An 18379-nucleotide genomic window follows, 5' to 3' on the forward strand; every position below is an offset into this window, starting at 1 on the left:
TGAGCACACGCGCCTACACCCACATTAGTTGCTGCAGATATGAATGAAATTAATTGGTTTTAATTAGCCTGAGTAAACAAGATTCTTAAATTTGTTGCCACATGAGGGTTTTGGCAGTCTCCAATAAATTAATCCTTTTTATTATATCAATGACAGGGAGATGATCAAATAGGCTTTGATATAGATTTTGGGATTTATCACCTAGTAGCACTCTGATATGCTTGAACTTTTTTTCCTGCTGCTGCTGCTGCTGGAGGCAAGAACCAGGCTACAAATGGTGTTTGCTTCAGAACCTGCTTGCAAGCGAAGCTGGGGATTTAGCAGCAAATGAAAGGGGGGACACATTGGAAACTTTGAAGAAAAGTTTGTTTCTGGAATTTGTTGCAGCAGAATTTTCAGTGAGCAGGGTCGCATGGGGAGAACTGTGGGGGCAAGGCGGGTCCTGTGATGAGACATGACACGTGGTGTGCCTCAGCGGCGTGTTCTGCGGTTGGAAAGGCTGAGCTGAATTCATGGCACAGGCACTGGCTTGACCCCTGCAGGTAGTTTGGGGTCAGGATCTGGCCCTGCAGGCCCTTCCAGCCCGAGCCAGCCGCCCAGGTCGCACACAGCCAGCGGTGCCGACAGTCCCTGTGCAGGGGTCGGTGGGCATGCGGCATGGCAGCCCCTGACGGGAGCCCCAGCCCCCCTCCCAGCTGCCACCCGCAGCTTCTGCCACCACTCGGACCCCATTACCTGGTCTGTACACATCCACCCCCCTGCTGCACCAGGTCCTCCGAGCGCACTGCACAGCAAGGACAAGCGGCCCCAGCCTGCGGGAGGTGGGTTTTACAGGGAGTCTGGGGCAGGGCTGGGGCTCTTGGCAGATTTCTCGCTCTGGCACATCGAGTCCGATTTTCCAGGTACTGCCACGACTCAGCCCAGCCCCTTCAGCACAGCTGTCACCAATACTTTAAATACCTGCACCATCCTCCCACTGTCACGCTGCAGGAAGAAGTGAGCGGCTTTGTATTTCAGATGCACAGGGAAAGCAGACACCCTGCCCGCACTGACCTGCACGGCCGCGCAGAAGCAAGCAGCCCACACGCTCCCACCCGGACAGCCCAGGGGGCCGATTTACCTGCGGCCCTGTCCAACACCGTCCCCCCTGTGCGGCGGCTGGGGAGCTGCTGTGCACAAAACCTTCTCTGCTCACCACCACCGAGGGAAGGATAACTGGATGGGAATTCTAATCATATATTATATTACCGTGTCATATTAGACTAATAAAATCCTAATATGATACAGGAATGGGGAGCATATCATAACTCCTCTGTGGCTAATACAATGCATGCAATAAATCACTCCCAGAGCTTATCCTTAACAATTGTATCAGTGCTTTCTGTGTCATGCTGATAACTCAGTCCCTCCAATCTAATGGTTCACTTTTCTTCACAGTCCATATGGCAGTGACATTAAAGCTAATGAAATAAAATAAAATTTGCCAATCTTTGAAGAATTCCATTCTTTAAAAAAAGATGTATTTTATTAACACAAACTGGAAACATCTTCAGTTACTTGGAGTTATTTTTATCACATTGGAAATACATGGCACAGATATTAGCATCAGCATCGTACATCCGACTCTTGCTTAGTCTTTGCAAAAGACATCCATACAGGGTAACAGAGTCATTCGGCCTAGCGCACTTCACGCCCAGTTCACCCTTCAGCAGAGCTGCCCCTGTTTAACCAGTTCCGAGGACTTTGCCTGGCCAGAAGGCCTCAGCTTCCCTGACTCTTCCCTTCCTGCACCAAGGATCCTTCATCACATCCAAGGCCAGATACACGTCACCAGGAGCTCGGTGTCTGAATGCCGGGAGGAGGTCATCCATCGCCTGCTTTGCCTCTGCCACAGGAGGGCCTTGGCTCGCAATTGCTCACGCTGAGTGCGAGAGCTCTGCAGGGGCTGCTCCTGCAGCCCTGCCCACCACAGCCCTGGGGATGCTGGCCGGAGCGCCGTGTGCCGCAGGCATTTGCATGGGTGTTGTGTCCTCCTGTGGGGCACCTCGGCCCCCAGCAGCTCCTCGCTGCGGTGGCCGTGCCACAGCCCCCGGCCCGGCCCTGGTGTGGAGCGGCTCAGATGGGGCTGGGTTTGGAGATGGGCATGGGGGCTGATACAGCCGCACAGAGGGGAGCACAGGGATGGGACCAGGGGTCTCCCCGTGTGCCTGGCACAGCTCCGTGAGGTACAGCACAACGATGACAGCAGGCACACCTTCATCACAACGGTGCTGGAGTTCCTGGGAGCCACTGCAAATCCCTGGCTGGTCCCACTGTGCTCCGAGGGGTCCGGGCTGGCACGGTGCGGCAGGTGGAAGGATGGCCATGGGCATGGGGACGGTGGGCTATGCTCCTCCGCCACCACTGCGCGCTGGTGGCATGGGGCTCCGGCGGGTCCGCTGGCAGTGACGCTCACATGTGCTGACAGCTCAAAACCTGGATGTGGGAATTTGGGTTGCGCCACCGAAGAGTCCCATGGGCAGGAGGGAAGGGGGTCTCCTCCCTCCACCAAGATGCTGTGGAGGGCACGTGGAGTGGTGACAGAGGTCCCGCGGGGTGAGCCGGCCGGGCTGCACGCAGGAGGGGTCCTTACTCCAGTGGCTGCTGCTTGGAGAGGCTCGGACGGCCCTTCCAAGCATAGCTACCGGGTGAAACACAATACCATCAACAGCACTGATCTTAACACTGGTGCTTGCAGTAAACCTTTCTGATGTGTGATCAAGCCTCAAGGACAAGATGTTTATTATTTGCCATGTAACCACGTGGCTGTTCTCCAATGTAAGGAAAGGCCAAATTGCACTTGTAATTCAAAGGGACCCAAAGCCTTAATGCTGTAAAGAAGCACGCTAATGATGCCCAGCGGGTGCAGGGCATGCAAGTGCGGCCCAAAGGTTGTTGATGGCCTTCCTATGAACCTCCTCAGTGCATGACAGGTCCTTGCCTGTGGCCAGCAGAGATGTGATCAAGATGAGGGACGTCTGTGTGTTCATTATGCTGCCTACGCCTCCACTGACACACTTTACATTTAAAATACTGTTTCCATTGAGCTGGAGCATAAACACAGAGCGTGTGGACTTAGAGAACTCCAATAGCAAATGCAAAGCATTCTGTTCTTTGTTGTCTGTGCACAGAAGTCTTCAGAAGTCCACAGTCCCTGCCTGCCCCAACTCTTGTAACTGGCAGTGAAGGCTTTGCAACGCGTGTTTATTTATTTACTTATTTATTTAAATGCATCATCGGTACTGAAAGAAGCAAAGTTCAATTCTAAAACTGATCGAGAAGTTGTGTCTGCTCGACAAACAAAAGCAGAAGCAATAATTGGTGCTCAAGGGCATGTGGGATACGGAGGGAGGTGAGTGTGGCTGTAGTACTGGGGGTGGGAGCAGGTGAACAAAAGTACTTTACAAAATAACCTGATACAAGAATTGTTGATAAGAAAAGCTGACCCACAAGCTAATTGAATCATGCAAATAATCATTTAGCCACCAAAACAACACCTAAAGGCTTGAGCAGCTGACTGGAAAGGCAACGTGATGAGCAGGCAACTCCTGTGGAGCATCGCCCGGACTGCCTCACGCAGGCTGGCAGCAGTGACAGCTAGCCCTCCTCCTGCCTAGCTGCACTAACCGAAGGAGTAAGTAGTTATATTTATCAAAGACCATTTGCTGCAAGTGATTAACGTTAATTTGATTTCCTGTGAGTCAATTTCCTTGAGATATGGTAAATAGGCTATTACCTGTTATTGACCTTTACTTTATTAAAAAGATTTAAAATTAGCATTTATATATATATGTCCTTCCAAAAAAGTTTTTTTAATAAAGAAAAATATTTTTATAATCAAATTATACTTGCTAGCTGAGGTTGTAGTTTCAAAGTTAATGTTAAATAAAAATGGTGATTAAGAGTGAATATGATGATGGGTTTTAAATTTATCTAAAGAACTGACCCTTTCCTTAGCCTCCACTTGGATTTTTGCTCCTGAGCAGAGCAGCATGGAAATGGAGGCTAGGGATGGGGGGAACCTGGGGTTATGAAGCCTTTGCCCAGCAGGCTCTTGCTCGCTGTCAGAACACGCTCCACCCAGAATGCCAAATCTCCTCTGGGCGAGAGGGCACAACTAGCTACTGGTATTTAAAGAAATGCTTAGCTCCTGCTTTACGGCAGCTTGTACACTTGCTAGCTTACTTTAGCTTCTAGGTCTGACTTAAACTGAGCAGGAAGAAATTGCATCAACATTTGATCATGAAAGCAAAAAGTTTATTCATGTTTGAAACTACATATAACTACCACGAGGAAGACTTTTCAATCCAGGGTGTAATCCAGTTAGAAAGTAACACGAAACGTTTTAATACATTAGAATCACTGCCACAAATTATTTTCATGACTCAATCAGTTTCAGAATCGCATACAATACAAAAGAGAGAAAGAAAGGGCGCCCTGTTACACAGGGTGGAATATACAGTACTGAATACTGAAGTCTGTATGCATTACAATTAGTTGTATTTTTTGCGTGGATTAGTAACAAGATGAAGAACATTCAAAATGTTTCTCAGTATTTACAACAGTTTTACTGTTTTGTGTTAAACCTAAGACCCAATGTTTCCACTTTAGCTTTTTTAAAAGTTGCAAATGCAACCCTGATTCTTTTAAAAGATTACAATGTACATTACATTTCATGAGGGAAACAAAGAGTTAATTACAAGATGCAAAAAGATAAGAAAGAGACAAACTACAGCGTGAGTATCGTTCAGAGGTAGTAAGTGAGCACTCTAAGCTACAGAACATGTTGAAAGTCTATTGGTTTGTATGAGTTCGCATGAGGTAATAAAGCTGTGTTTTGATTGGTGAGATGTATAAATACTCTTTTGCTACACTATATACAACACTCCATATAATGGTGCTTTTTTTTCTTTTGCTTTTTTTCCTTTTTTTTTTTTAATTTGCTTTGTTGCCAAGAAGAAGTAACAAATCTTGGCAATCATGTGCAGCACCTAGCTCGTACTGTAAAACCCCAGATCTTGGCTTTCACAGAAATAAGCAGCAAGTATCTTCATCTCTTAAGAACAATCTACGTCCATTGTTGAAATACAGAGAGTAGACTCCCGGTGTTTTTAGCAAGAAAAGATGCTCCTGGTATCCAATCTAATTTATAAAACAATAGATCACAACAAAAACGTGATGAATATGATTCTTAAACACAACCGTTGTTAACTGAAATGACCGAACAGTTCTTTTTATTCCAACTCTATAAGAGATATGAAAAGATTAAACACAATCAAAGTCTGTAATTCATTTAGACTTTCCATGGAAATATGCAAGAAGTTAAATTTAGGTGAGGTGTTTCTTTGTGTTTGCTCTTGCTATTGAGGTTAAACTTGTACTGTTCTTTTACCCTTAAGGCCAAGTAATTGGCAACTGTTAGACAAATATTGTTAAAACTGTTGATAATAAATTATGATAAAATAGTTACAGGGCTATAAACAATGCTAAATCTTGGCCTAATTGGATAAAGTGCTTTTTAACATTGTGTGTTTTAAGTATAAATACAAATGATTATGATACCTTTAAAAAACAGATTTACCAAGTTTTCTAATAAGACAAGGTTTTACAGTAAAGCTGTAGGTGGTTGGCTACAAAAAAATTCTTTCCTTTTTCTCCTGTGACTCTGAATGCGCTAATCAAGGCATCTCAGCTCAGGGAAAAAGTGTTGCTAGGAGATTAGTTAGAGGTATCAGAGTGCACACTTCCCGGCCCTTCTGTAGGGGAAGTCACAGAAGATGGAGTAGTTGCGTCCTGCCAGCCTCCATTAGCCTGAAAAGGGAAAAACAATTCAATTGATACATTTATGCATATTAAATATATCATACGCAGAAAGTAACGGACTGGCAAGACCAGGGTTGGGGAGGACATGCTCTGGGAAAGAGATTTTCTTAAACTCCCTCTGGCTGCAGAATTTGTGAGGAAAAAAACCAAACACGTTACTTGCACACAAGATGCTGAAAAATAGGCTTCGTGGATAAAGCAGATCCTTCGATGAGAAAGCAAGTTAAGAAACCAGAAATCTTTTAGCCAGATGTTAGCTGCAATTATGACTTTGGGATTCTGTAAGGACCATCCCTGCTTTAATGAAGAACATCCCTTTAGCTGACACTTCAAGTTATTTTTTCCCTGAGAAAATGGTTCTGGGGCAATCGGTATTTAACCCGATCGCCTCTCGCTTCCCAAAGTTTGAAATTGCCTTTCTCTACCTGGCAGAGCCATCTGCAGAGCGAGCTGCACCTGGTGAATTTGGGTCCCTCTAGATACGATCTGCCAGCAGAGAAAGGCAAAAACGCCAGGCAGGCAGGGACTGCTCCGATCGGTTTCCCAATTATCTGCGAGTGCAGCCTGTATTTCGGACGTCGCTCTGTGCCCCTGCACGCCGCTGGCCCTTACCGCATTAGACCTGCATCAGCAATAGCAGTGCTCAGAAACAAATTTGCCTTATGTCTCGGCCCATAGAGGCAATTGCTGAAATCAATGTCTGATCAAATTTCTGCTGTGGCAGACAGCTTGTCGCTACATATTTTTGTGTCAGTCAAGAGGAGGGAGGCGCGGGGCTCGTGAGTGGGGGGAGGCTGAGTGGAAGTGACGGGGCGGCCGCCCGCGCCCCCCCGGCGCCCCGCAGCCTTTGCAGGGATGCTTCCCCGCACAGCCCTGCGCTGCCAAAGGTTACCCGATGCTAACGCTCGCGGTGCGCTTCGCTGCCGAACCCGCTGGGACAGCCGGGGCCCGGGGCTGAGCTGGGCATTGCTCGCCCGCGCCTCGGCACCGCCGCCAGCCTTCCGTCACCTAGCACGGGGAAAGCACATGCTCGGTGGCTCCAGCAGGACGAGCAAGAAGCCCCGATAATTGTCTCCTCTGCAGATGGAAAACAGCAAGCAGAGATGCCCTTACCATGACAAATCGCAAGGTTTGTCTTCTCCTAAGTAAAATTAACGGCAATGCCGACCTGCAGTCGCAGTAATGCTGAAACCTTACCACACAGTTTAAAATACTCAGCTGTTCAGACACAGACTGAGAACGTACAACCCCCTGCCCTGCATGCAGAGGTACCACTGCTTTTTTTTTATTATTATTATTTTTTAAAGATATGAAAATCTACTTAGAGAAAGAAAAACTCTTGTGCAGATATGAGTCTAAAGATATTCCATCTGAAGTAAACATCATTCCTCTTTTATCCAAATTTATAAACAACAAATGTACAATATTTTTACTCAGCTTGGCAGCTGGAGGAGAGGTTGTCAGCAAGCATTCTTTTTTTCAAATAAATTAATCCTTACTCTGGTGGTTTGAGATTATGCACTGTATTATACAACAGCGCCTTATCAGGCCTCATCAGTGAAGATGGAATTCATGTCTGTAAAATGCTGCAGGCAATCACAGTTTCATATTTTATCATGTTGATAAGGATATCGCAAATTCTCTGAAGCATTTCAAAACACTTAAATGAAAAAGGAGAAATGCAACTAAAAGGCTTTTTATATGGTTTGTTGTGGGTTATTATGAGTTATTTATAAACCCAAAAAGAAAGATTTGACATTTCAAATGTAAAAGATTTGAGTATTTAATGGTACTTTTTTCCCTTTACAATTGAACATCTTCAATCACATTTTAAATCATTAATATTTACTCTCATGGCAAGTGAGAGTAAAACCCTAAAACAGGGAAAACCTCCCGTTCTCCATGGCTGCAGTATTTCACAGCAGGCCTCTCCGTTTTTCCACAGCTACCCTGTGCTGCAGGTCCCAACACTGCCGGCTCCCATGCCCTGACCTGCAGCAGTCAGGAAGCACAGGAGCAGCCTCTGGGCTGGAGAGGTGTTCTCTGGTCAGTGAATTCTCTATGGTATTTTTAAAGTTTGTGAATATGAAGGAAAACAAATGAAAGCCACCTCTTAAGCAAACATGAAACATTAGAAAAATAAAATTTAAAAAAATTGAAGCATTCATTGTTGAAGTGGTAAATGAGAAGAGGATGTTGAAAATGAAGGATGAAAACAATTTGCAGTGGAGCCTTCATCACAGAGGCTGCTGCCCTGGGTGGTATTTTATCCCAGACTTCCATACAGATAGAGGAACAGACCCCAGCCTTTATTTATCCTGGCACCTGCGTGCACCAGCTGTGGTTCTGCAAGGTTCTGAGCACTGTCAGATCCCATCGGCTACAGAGAGCGGTCGGACATTTAGCACCCATCACAATCGAGCCTATAATCCCCCAATTTACTAGCATCTGTTTGCCAGACTTACTACTCTCTTTCTGTGTTGTGTAACAAGGCCACAAGTACTTCTCAAACAGGAAAAATGTGCACCCTTGAAATGACTAAAAGTATATCAAAAGAACAGTCTTGATGTCTGATCGCAGGCAATAACAAATACAAGTACAGTTATCTGACCATCTCTGTGCAAAAGAACAAGAGCCTTCTTTCCAAGGCCATTACTTTTAACTCATAGGGCTGAAAAATATGGAAATTCAAATTGCTTATAGTGATAGCGGTAGGAATTTTCTCTCTTCCTGCATTATCAAGAGTCATAGCTATATCAAGGGCTATTTTGTAGTTCATCCCCAAAGATGCAATATTAAAAAAAAGCTACTGCAAGAGTAATTAATACCTGTATTAATGACTGCATTTACCTGACACCATGCTTACGGTTCTCCAAACTATTGTTCCCCTGGGTACTCACATTTAAATTATGTGGACTGTACAGTGAATTTCCTCCCAAGCCATCATTGTATCCTCCCGTCTGATTGATAACATGACGCAGGGTATCCACCTTAAAGTAAGAGGAAACAAAATTCATCATTCTAAATCTATTAAAACATCATCACTTACAATAGGCAACATTTTGAATTATGTGAACCAAAAAGGTTTAGCATCTTCTATGAAAGACAAATTTATCAATCAAGAATGACTGGCAGAATTTCAACAAATCCTTGCAATGTTAAAGCCCATACATCTTTGCTTCTCACACCAGCCAAACAATAACTTCCTCACAGCAGGGCATCCTGTAGGTCCTTCTTAAGTGTCTGCAGCAAAGTGCTGTGCATATTTATATGTTTGTATGTGCTTGCATGTATAGGAAGCGATTATGGCATATATGCTGCATATAAAATATGGAGCTAGCCCTGTCTGAAAGGACTGGAAAAGTGACTGAGAATGACTTGTATTTTAATAGCTCAGTTAGACGTGTTCTGACATTCAAATAAATAAATAAATAAAGCTTTGTCCGATAAATGAAACAAAGATGTTAAGGGGAAAAAAATAAAAAGAAAAAAGAAAAAAAAAAAGAAAAAAGGAAAAAAAAAAGAAAATTCACTGGATTTACAGTGTCCATGGAAGTCAGATGCACCCAATCCCATTCCATGAGCTCAAGCCAGAGCCGAATGCATTCACAAAGCTTCAAGTTTCAATCAGAAAAAAATCACTCTTTCCTTCATATTTGTGAAATTCAATGCTGGGGTAAGAATAGGTCACATTCAGAAATATGCAGCCTCCACTCTGCAGCGAGGCACAGACCATTTAATAGAGCCAGAGTAAGGTGGAATTTTTAGCCCAAACCCTACCCTGCTAGAAAGGCCCTACTTTGGGGCATTTCTCCTACCTGTGACTGCACATTGGCTCCGACTTGGGACCCCTGGTAAGAATCCCCATTCAGACTCTGCATGTTCATGAACATGTCCCCAGAATTTGGGAGGTTAAAAGAACCAGAAGAACCTGGAAAGGAAAGAGTTAGGTAGCTGAATAACAGAGAGCTACAAATATATAACCCCAAAGACCTCAGGGCAGGGGAAGGAGAAGAAGAAAGGAAACAAGAAGGAAAGGTAGTGCACAACAGAGAAAAAGCTCCTGACCCCGCAGGAGGGGAGCTGGGGGCCAGCGGGACACCCATGCCGCACGGGGACTTGTGCTGCTTCTCCCCGTCGCACTGGCTGGCACACAGCCGGAGCACGCGGGAAGTCAGGGAAACCCAGCAGAACCCGTGGCCAGCCGTCCCCGCTGGAAGAGCAACTTGCAGAAAAACAAGCTTTAATGTCGAGTGCTTTCCTCTCGTGGATCGCTTCATCTTGAGATGCTATCACTAAACACTCTGAGAAAAACTCATTTTGAATCTGTGTTTAATGTCTCCTTCAAAAGGAAATGGCTGGTAATTTCTAATTAGTTGATTTATTACCATCAGAGGAGGAACCTTTTTTTTTTTTTTTCTTCTTAAACTTTCCTTTGATTAAAGTTTTTTTTTTTCCCATGGATCTTTATACCCTTTAAAAGTTGTCTACGACTAAGTTGTGGCAAAGCTGCACTGTAAATAGTGTCAAACATCTGTGCTCTGTGGAAACCTTTGCCTCTGGAGCCCCCAAAGTGACTTCCTCTTTAGACACTCCCTCTATAATTTAATGCTTAGATTTGCAAAATGTCAGCAAAGCGCTAGCGAGACAGTTTTTAAATGCTGTAAAAGAACACGCGATACAGCGACTCTAAAATAAAAGTTGTGTCCTTAGATTTCTATATATAATATACACTCCTTTCTAAGCAAGCCAGAGTTTACATTCTAATTAGTGCATGCTAAAATATTCCTCTATTTTGTTCTTATCTTGACAATAAATTTAACAGTTCTACAAAAACAGATTTGGAGCTCTGCCTCACTTTATTTTGTGTTATTTTCATAGAATGAGAAATGCTTAAAATATCTACAGAAACAAAGAAGCTGCCAGAAGTCTGAGAGAGGCAGACACCGCCGCTGCGAGAACCACGCGTGCCCAGCTCTTCACCAGCGTGCAGTGCCCAGCCCTCTCTGCACCCCTGCCCGGGGGCACACGGACCTGGTACTGCTCCCGCGGCCAGGGCTTCCGGGGGGCTGTGGAGTCCTCAGCCCGACCGAACTCATTGCAGGATGCTCTAACGCACGTGCCGGGTACGTACCAGAGTTTGGTGTGGTGGGGGAGTTTGTCTGGTTGTTCTGTACGGCCGCGGCCACGGCATGTGCTGCGGTCACAGCCGTCTTTGCCGCGTAAAGGTTGGCTTCTTCCTGGAACTTCCCGATGTTCTTCTTGTACCTGATTCTCTTATTTCCAAACCAGTTGGACACCTGCGGTGGGGAGAGGTGGGGCAGAGTGAAGGACACAAAGCATTTGACCTGCCAAAGCACGATTCCTTTGAAATGCTGTGTTTGGTGCAGCAAACACACGCACTCAAGCACCCAGCCCGTAACTGCTGGGCACCCCAATTAACAAAGCAATAATCAAGGATCAGTTAAATATTAGTACGGACATGAATGTGATATGGCTCTGCTTGTCCATTGGCAAGCTGATTCCCAAGTGGTGACGACACATATCGTGGAGTTTGACGTAGCAGCACAGCACTGTCTCCCATTCATATCAGCCACTTGTCAGTGAAATCGGTGCAAGACCCCAAAGGTGCTGAAGGGGGACACCAAGGCGCCCGCCGGCTGAGCGAGGGAGCAGGCAGTGAGTGCAATTGTTCTTTATTTTGGGGCCAGAACAACCTTGGCAGCCTGCACTTACAGTCATGTTTGGTCGGCTGAAAACGAAAGGAATAATATAAATCAATAATGTCTGAAAAATCTCTTTCTCGTCCCCCTTTGAAGATGCTGTACTGAAGCCAAGGTGGCTTGTGGGGCCCTGGCCATTAACCCATGCAAAGGTCACGGCTGGAGCAGTTCAGAGAAGTTCCTGCAATGGTTTCTCAGCAGCTTTGTTTAACTTCAGCCACTGCAACAAAGGTAAATCAGAGCCAATGTTGCAAAGGTGGCAGCCAGTGCTGTCCAGACAAAAAAAAAAAAAAAAAGCATCCATAACAAAACAGAGGTAGAGGGGAGGGGACTGGTGACAACACAAGCAGTAATTAGCCATGGCCTGCAGCAAGGGACCAAAACACCTAAAAGGGACGGCAAACGTGGCCCACAGTGACACCCAGCTGGCGTCCTGCACCCCCGAGTGCCCCCCAACCACCGCAGCTCTGCGGCACCTCTTAAAGCTCAGTGGTACGTCACAGCACCCAGCAAGGCCCCCGATACAGCAGACTGACTCGGCTGTATTTTAGGCAGCTATAGCTTTTGTTTTAATGCAATTAACCGAAAGCCTCTAGCTTTTAACTGTAATGCAAGAGATGTATCTTATACATTCTGTTCCCTAGATAATACTCCACTGTATTCTATATATTGCACTTAATATTACCTTGTCAGTCAGAGAAGCAATAATGCATTAATGAAACCTAGCAAATAATTATTGTGGACAATCAGATTATGCTTTATTAACAGTTTCATAATTGAGAAATCTCTGTATATCAACTGTATTGTCCACGGATGTGTGCGAGACCCCTCTGTTTATGCACACTGCTGGACCAATCAAACAACAGCCATCACTAATAAAGGTTTATTTAATTCTCACAGTAAAATTTTAATATCACCAGCAGCCTGGGGAAGCCTCAACGAGTGGATTTGCTTGACATCAGATCGTTTCCATTCTGCTAGTCCCAATACTTCTTAATCTTTAATATCAAGGCAATTAAAATTAATGGCCACTCATCCAGAGCCACTGTGGGCAGTGTTTCCTTGACATCAATTGTTTGATGGGATTACCTAGAGGTTAAACTAACAAGCAAGGTTTAATTGGAAGCAATGAGAGGAGCAGCAATCGTACGTTATGTTTAACCCGCATACCACATCTAAATGAATATCCAGAAATGTTAAACTATTTCTGGGATTAAAGCACGCACTCGGCACGCGGGCAGAGCACGGCAGCTGGGGCTGCTGCAGCTCCCCCTGTGACTGCAGCATCCCCCGGGTACAGATGTCACCGCTCAGGTACCCTTCGCCTCCCTGCCAAAGGACCCGCTGCTCCTGCGACATGCACAAGCAGAGCACCCACGGCCAGCGGGACGTGGCCAGGCACGGGGCCAGCACACAGCTAGAGCGGAGGGCAGGATCTGGGCTGGGTGAGCCACGTCCCTGTGGAGCCCTGCTGGCTCCCTGTACCCCCTGCCCCTGTGGCTGGCACCGCAGCAGCCCTGGGCACGGCTCAGGCTGGGCCACCTGCGAGGGCAGCAGTGGGAGCCGGGGCAGCCGTGGCACCCTGGCTGCTCGCCCTGCCTCATGCTCACCCAAAACATGAAAGATGTCTCCATCATGAGCTGCTTCACAACACATTTTTCATTAAAACAAACTCTCTACACATTAAAAAAAAAACAAAAAAACATTCCTCCTCCTGATCATTGAAAGCCAATTAATTAATTGGGCTTAATTGCATATTACATTTCAAACAATGCAGTTGCACTTATTTATCATGTTAATTGTAATGTAAAGTAAAAAGACAATAAATTATTACTTGAATTGTCAAGATGCCTAATGTGGGATTTAGGATGGGACAGGCCTGCCTCGTGTCTCTGCAGTGGCTGATTTCATGGGATAAATCAGTCCCCGTTCTGCAAAAGAACCAGCTCACACGAGAGCATCACTGTTGATATTTGTGAACTAAATGCTTATGGATCACAGAAATTTTTCCATTGTGTTTTCAAGGGTTTGTAGCACTGTGTTCTGCACCTAATCAAATGACACAAAATAGAAAAAATGAAATAAGCATAGTACAATTACGGTACATGTTCTAAAGCTAACAATTTTACCTCTAGAAACTATTTAAGCTTGCCTTTTTTTTTTTTTCTTGCTTCCCAATGAAGTCAAGGGTAAGAGCCTATAAATCTGTAGCTCTCCCTGTCAATGTGCTTACAAAAACAAACTCAGGAGAAGCAGGGCCGGGAGGGCTGTTGGAACCCAGCTTTTACATTTATTAAAAAAATATAAATATATTCTCTTGTCAAGCACATTCTTATTTTGTTTGAAGCAGTGAAAAATTTTATTGCTGTAATCCAGTGACATGCTTTCAGCAATGACTGTGCCCTTTCTACAGCCCATATGATAGACTGATAGTTGTTCATGACACCCTGAAAGAGACTCATCTGCAAACGTATAAAACATCAGCCTCGCAGCCATGGTGGGGAGAGAACAGATGATACAGTTTATCTCCGGTGAACACGTGCTGATCGGGTAGTTCTAAATTACAGCCAACGATGTTCTGTTAAGGACTTTTTTCCCCAGAATTACCTTTTTCCGTACTCTTAAAAATGAAATTGTATGAGGTGTTCATCTTAATAAATAGTTTGTCTTTATGCTTTTCTTGAAAAACCTTCTCTACATATAATTTTAAACACGGATATCAAAACTAAAACCATCTATCTCCCATCTGTAACTAAATGATTCTGGGAGACAATTTTTTTGTAGCTCAATAAAGTGCCTTGGCAGCAAGATTTCCAGTCAGCTGCTCAATCTGGGGGGAGGATGACCCAAAATACCCACTAATTAAGTGTTTGAGGGAGAAAATGTTCTGCCATGAATCTGCCCCTAGCATTTCCAAGACACTGACAGTACAAGAAAGAAATACCCTGGATCATTGTTAGGAGAGGCTACACGGAAAGCCCAGCTCAGCCAGAAAAAGGACAAAGCCTCTTCATCAAACATGAACTGAAACCTCCAGGAGTCTGGAAAGCCATCCATTAACTCTTCCCACCCCCACCCCATTTCCCAGCTCTTTGCATCTCCAGGGCCTTTGTGGCCAGGGAGGTAGCTCAGGCATGGTGCCAGGCAAGGCAGTGTCTAAGGGACTCCCAGTCAAAGCTGGAATGCATACACTTAGAGATTTTTCATAAAAGCCCTGTGCAAGGTGTAGCTCAGCCACTCGCTTGGATGCCATTGCTTATCCCAGGCGATGCTACTCCTGCCAGTATTTTAAATGACTGCTCAATTTACCCCTGATTTCTGGATTACATCCTCTGACTTTTGCTGCCAAGCACTAGTGCAGCATGCACTGTGCTATTTTACAGTGCATGCTCAGAGCTTTTCTGCTAGACAGCCTCAAAAATATATACATTTTTTGGTACAAAGGAAGACAACTTCAGCCCAGTTCAACCTAGTAAATATCAACTAATCCTGCAGTCCTGCCATATGGCCTTCGGAAATGCCTTTGAAAACCAAAGAATAGGATAGCCATAGTATTCACATTTTCTAGCTGTGACAGCAGATCTGTCAGGAACTCAAGCAACCAACCGATCGGAAGCACTCCCTCTCTCGCATGCGTGCTCCTCTCATATTAGATGATACATTGCCCAGTTTTCTGGCTTCCCCATCATCTGGAGCATTTATACAACTTTTGCCACACTGAAGCTCCCACCACAGCCCCTAATCTGCATCTCCTGCAGCTAATGCCAGGGCTCTGTGGTTAATGCTGCCCTTGCTCCTAGGTTGGCAAATGTCACTCTTCAGAGCCCAGGATGGTACAGAGAGCTACAGAAGAGGCAACGCAGCCACTCCCATCACTCACACAGCCTTCCTAACAGATTCAAGAAATAACTAATTCACACTCATATCAAATGTTAAAGAGACAAACCTATATTCATGCCACAGGCTGACTGCTGCTGCTACATTTTTGGACCATCTGCCTGCCTTTTATTTCATTCTATAATATATACACTAAATCTTATCAAACAACCAATTAAAAAATGAAATCATATCTATTAGCACCAGAAGCAATCAATTATGGATTCTCAAGTGTTTCATCCCATGATCTTCAGCTTCTTCAGCCTTGTAATGCTCTAGCTTTTTATCTGCAAACTCTCCAGGATCACTAACTCTTCCTCTGCCAGGCACAGCTATCTGTCCCCTAGCTGGACACAAAATATCTCTTCAGCGAGTCTACTGTGCTCTCCACCATGGTGTTTTTCCTGGTTACACTTTGTCAGTGGAGCTGAAGGACTTTGGGGATCTCCAACTTGGCATCAATGGTGTTGGCCCTCCCAACTCTGCAGCAAGGTACCTTAGCTCTTGTGGAAGGATTTTCCAAACACCATTTACTGGAGGAATTTCAATAAGTTATCTTGTGCCAAGAAGACAGAAACCAGCAACAAGACACAGGGCTGTGCACCAGGCTGCCCAGGTACTCTACAGCTGTTTGGCTGGCTCCAGGCATCCACGAGAGCCGCAGTGATACCTGCGGGCTGGGAGAGATGCCCAGCAGCCACTGCAGCTGCCCCTGTATCTGCTGGGGCTGCAGTCACTCGCAGGATCTGGCAGTGACAAAGGAGCAATGTGAGAGAGAGTTTGGCACTGATGTCCCAGAGGAGACCCCGCTGTGCCGCACCAAGGAGGGCAGCTCAGATACTGTGCCCTGCCCGCGCAGCAGGCTCACTGGAGCAACATTTACTTCCTTCTCACTGTGAGCATTATCCAAGAAAACCAGAAGTCCTGCTTGTCACCACAGTCAGTGGTAAGTGGACTGTGAAAAACTGCCCCAGCCTCCTCCTCTTACCTGCACCTGGCACACGTGCTTCCCACCCATCAGGAGCACGGGACATGCTGCAAGCTGCGGAGCAAGCAAGGTACACACACGACTCCACCAGCTTCTTTCACGGCATAGGATGGCTTTGTGCCTGGATTTGTACTTCTGATGGCACTTCCAAAGTTAATTAAGATCAGATCAGATTTGGGGGATCTGGGTGGCCTGTCTCACAGGAGATTTCATTTGGAAGTCTTCAATAGAAGTGCCTGAATTTTTCATGGATTCAATGGAGACCTATAAAGTAAATCTCAACTCAGGTCTTAATTATAAAGCTAAAGGTTGCATTGCTAATAATGCCAATACTGAAGCCTGCAATCATTAATAGTTAACACACTCGCCGCAGGCATTGTTCCTCTAAAGGACCTGAAATATTGATAAGCAGAGCTCGCAGAGCTGGGAGGAGATGGCATGCCAGCCCCACAACAGGACAGCTGGAGACCACGGACACTGCTGGTGAACTTCTCTGCTACCCAAATGCAAACTTTCCCTCACAGTGCAAATGTACGAGCCAGATCTGGTGTGGGATTATTTTGGCTTCCTATCAAACATAGGGACCACAAGAAATGAATAATATTATTTTGTTTTTTAAGCTGGTGAAGGAAACAGTGAAAGAACACTTGATGTAGCAGTGTCATCAGCCTGAACACCACTGTGAGGAACCACTCTGGAGCTGTACATGTATTTTGGCCTACACACAAACAGCCTCAGACAATGAAAGCATGCCCTTCTCATTAAGGGGATACTATTTTTCTTGTATTAACTTTACAGTAACATCTGTTATATATGATAAAATGAAGTCAATCTTCATCATCCATTTTTGCTACAAAGAAACCGCTCACATCACTTCAGTAATATTGAGAGGCTGCATTCCTGCCTGGCTTGGAGAAATGACTTCAACTAATCAAAGAAATTCTGATCTATAGAGATAGATTATATGTTTGTCAATAAACTGGCTTTCCCCAAAATAATGTTAAGTTGTAACGAATCTGTAACAGATGATAAGGCTCAGCTAGGAGTAGCTCTGACTGTACGGAGAAGTCTGACGTAGAATAGGATGCTAACGTTACCTCCTTCTTATTCCTACTTTCCTCATTGCACACACACTCGCTTACCCCAGAACAACCCCAGCTGCCCACAGTCACGCTGCATTCCCTGCAGAGCTCAGCCATGCCCCCTTTCCCTGCTGAAATTCACATCCACTCCTGGTCAATAACGTAAAGTCAAAGGGACTAGGAAGGAGCATGGGGCAGGGACCTTCTGTATATCACAGCTCCCTGTCGAAGCCCATGCTGAGCCAGGCAGAGGGCAGCTTTGCCAAGGTAGAGGTGGAGGAAGGAGGCTGCACTCCCACCTGCTGCCTACCTGCGATACTGTGATGCTGCATTTCTTTGCCAGCTCTTCTTTGGCTTCTTCACTGGGGTAAGGGTTACTGAGGTGGGAGTAAAAATACTCATTCAAGATTTCTGTGGCTTGTTTACTGAAGTTGCGCCTTTTCCGCCTGAAAAGAGACAAGAAAACCACAGCTGTTCCAGACGTGCAGAGTTCCAGCTGGGCCACGGGGTGGGAGCAGCCCCCATTGCCCACCCGCAGCATGCGGCCACCTTGGCACCTGCCTGGCCCTGCGGGCTCCATGCCAAGGGCTGCAGCACCCGTCTGTGGGGTCCGGCCGTGGCAGGGTCCAGGCGCTGCCTCCAACCTCACCCAGCTTCCACAGAGGCCTTCACCCCGACGGTGCGCAATGCCACCCGCCTGCAGCAGGCTGGAACCAGCAGCAGCAAGAGTCAGGGAAGAGATGAGCTGAGGAAGGGCATGGAGCCACCAGCGCCCACGTGGACCCAGCCTCAGCCTCCCAGGGCACATCGCCCTCTGCACTGCTAAACCTCCCTTTGCTGATAACAGT

General features: G+C 45.8%; 1 protein-coding gene across 7 annotated transcripts in view; it reads right to left on the bottom strand.

The window, feature by feature from the left end:
- Positions 1–4311: 4311 nt before the first annotated feature.
- Positions 4312–18379, bottom strand: part of PBX3 (PBX homeobox 3) — a 112801-nt gene continuing 98733 nt past the window's right edge. For 5 of the 7 annotated variants that reach the window (XM_035555302.2, XM_035555305.1, XM_050714617.1 and 2 more), the window contains 5 exons: positions 17842–17977; positions 10997–11162; positions 9681–9793; positions 8763–8852; positions 4312–5850 (listed from right to left, as the gene is read on the bottom strand). In XM_035555302.2, the coding sequence (XP_035411195.1) occupies positions 5758–5850; positions 8763–8852; positions 9681–9793; positions 10997–11162; positions 17842–17977 (598 nt within the window). In that variant the 3' untranslated portion in view covers positions 4312–5757. The remainder of the gene's footprint in view (positions 5851–8762; positions 8853–9680; positions 9794–10996; positions 11163–17841; positions 17978–18379) is intronic. The other 2 variants (XM_035555306.2, XM_035555307.2) reach the window with 1 other exon arrangement.

Source organism: Cygnus atratus, chromosome 19 (genome assembly GCF_013377495.2).
Source record: "Cygnus atratus isolate AKBS03 ecotype Queensland, Australia chromosome 19, CAtr_DNAZoo_HiC_assembly, whole genome shotgun sequence".
Taxonomy (NCBI): Eukaryota; Metazoa; Chordata; class Aves; order Anseriformes; family Anatidae; genus Cygnus; species Cygnus atratus.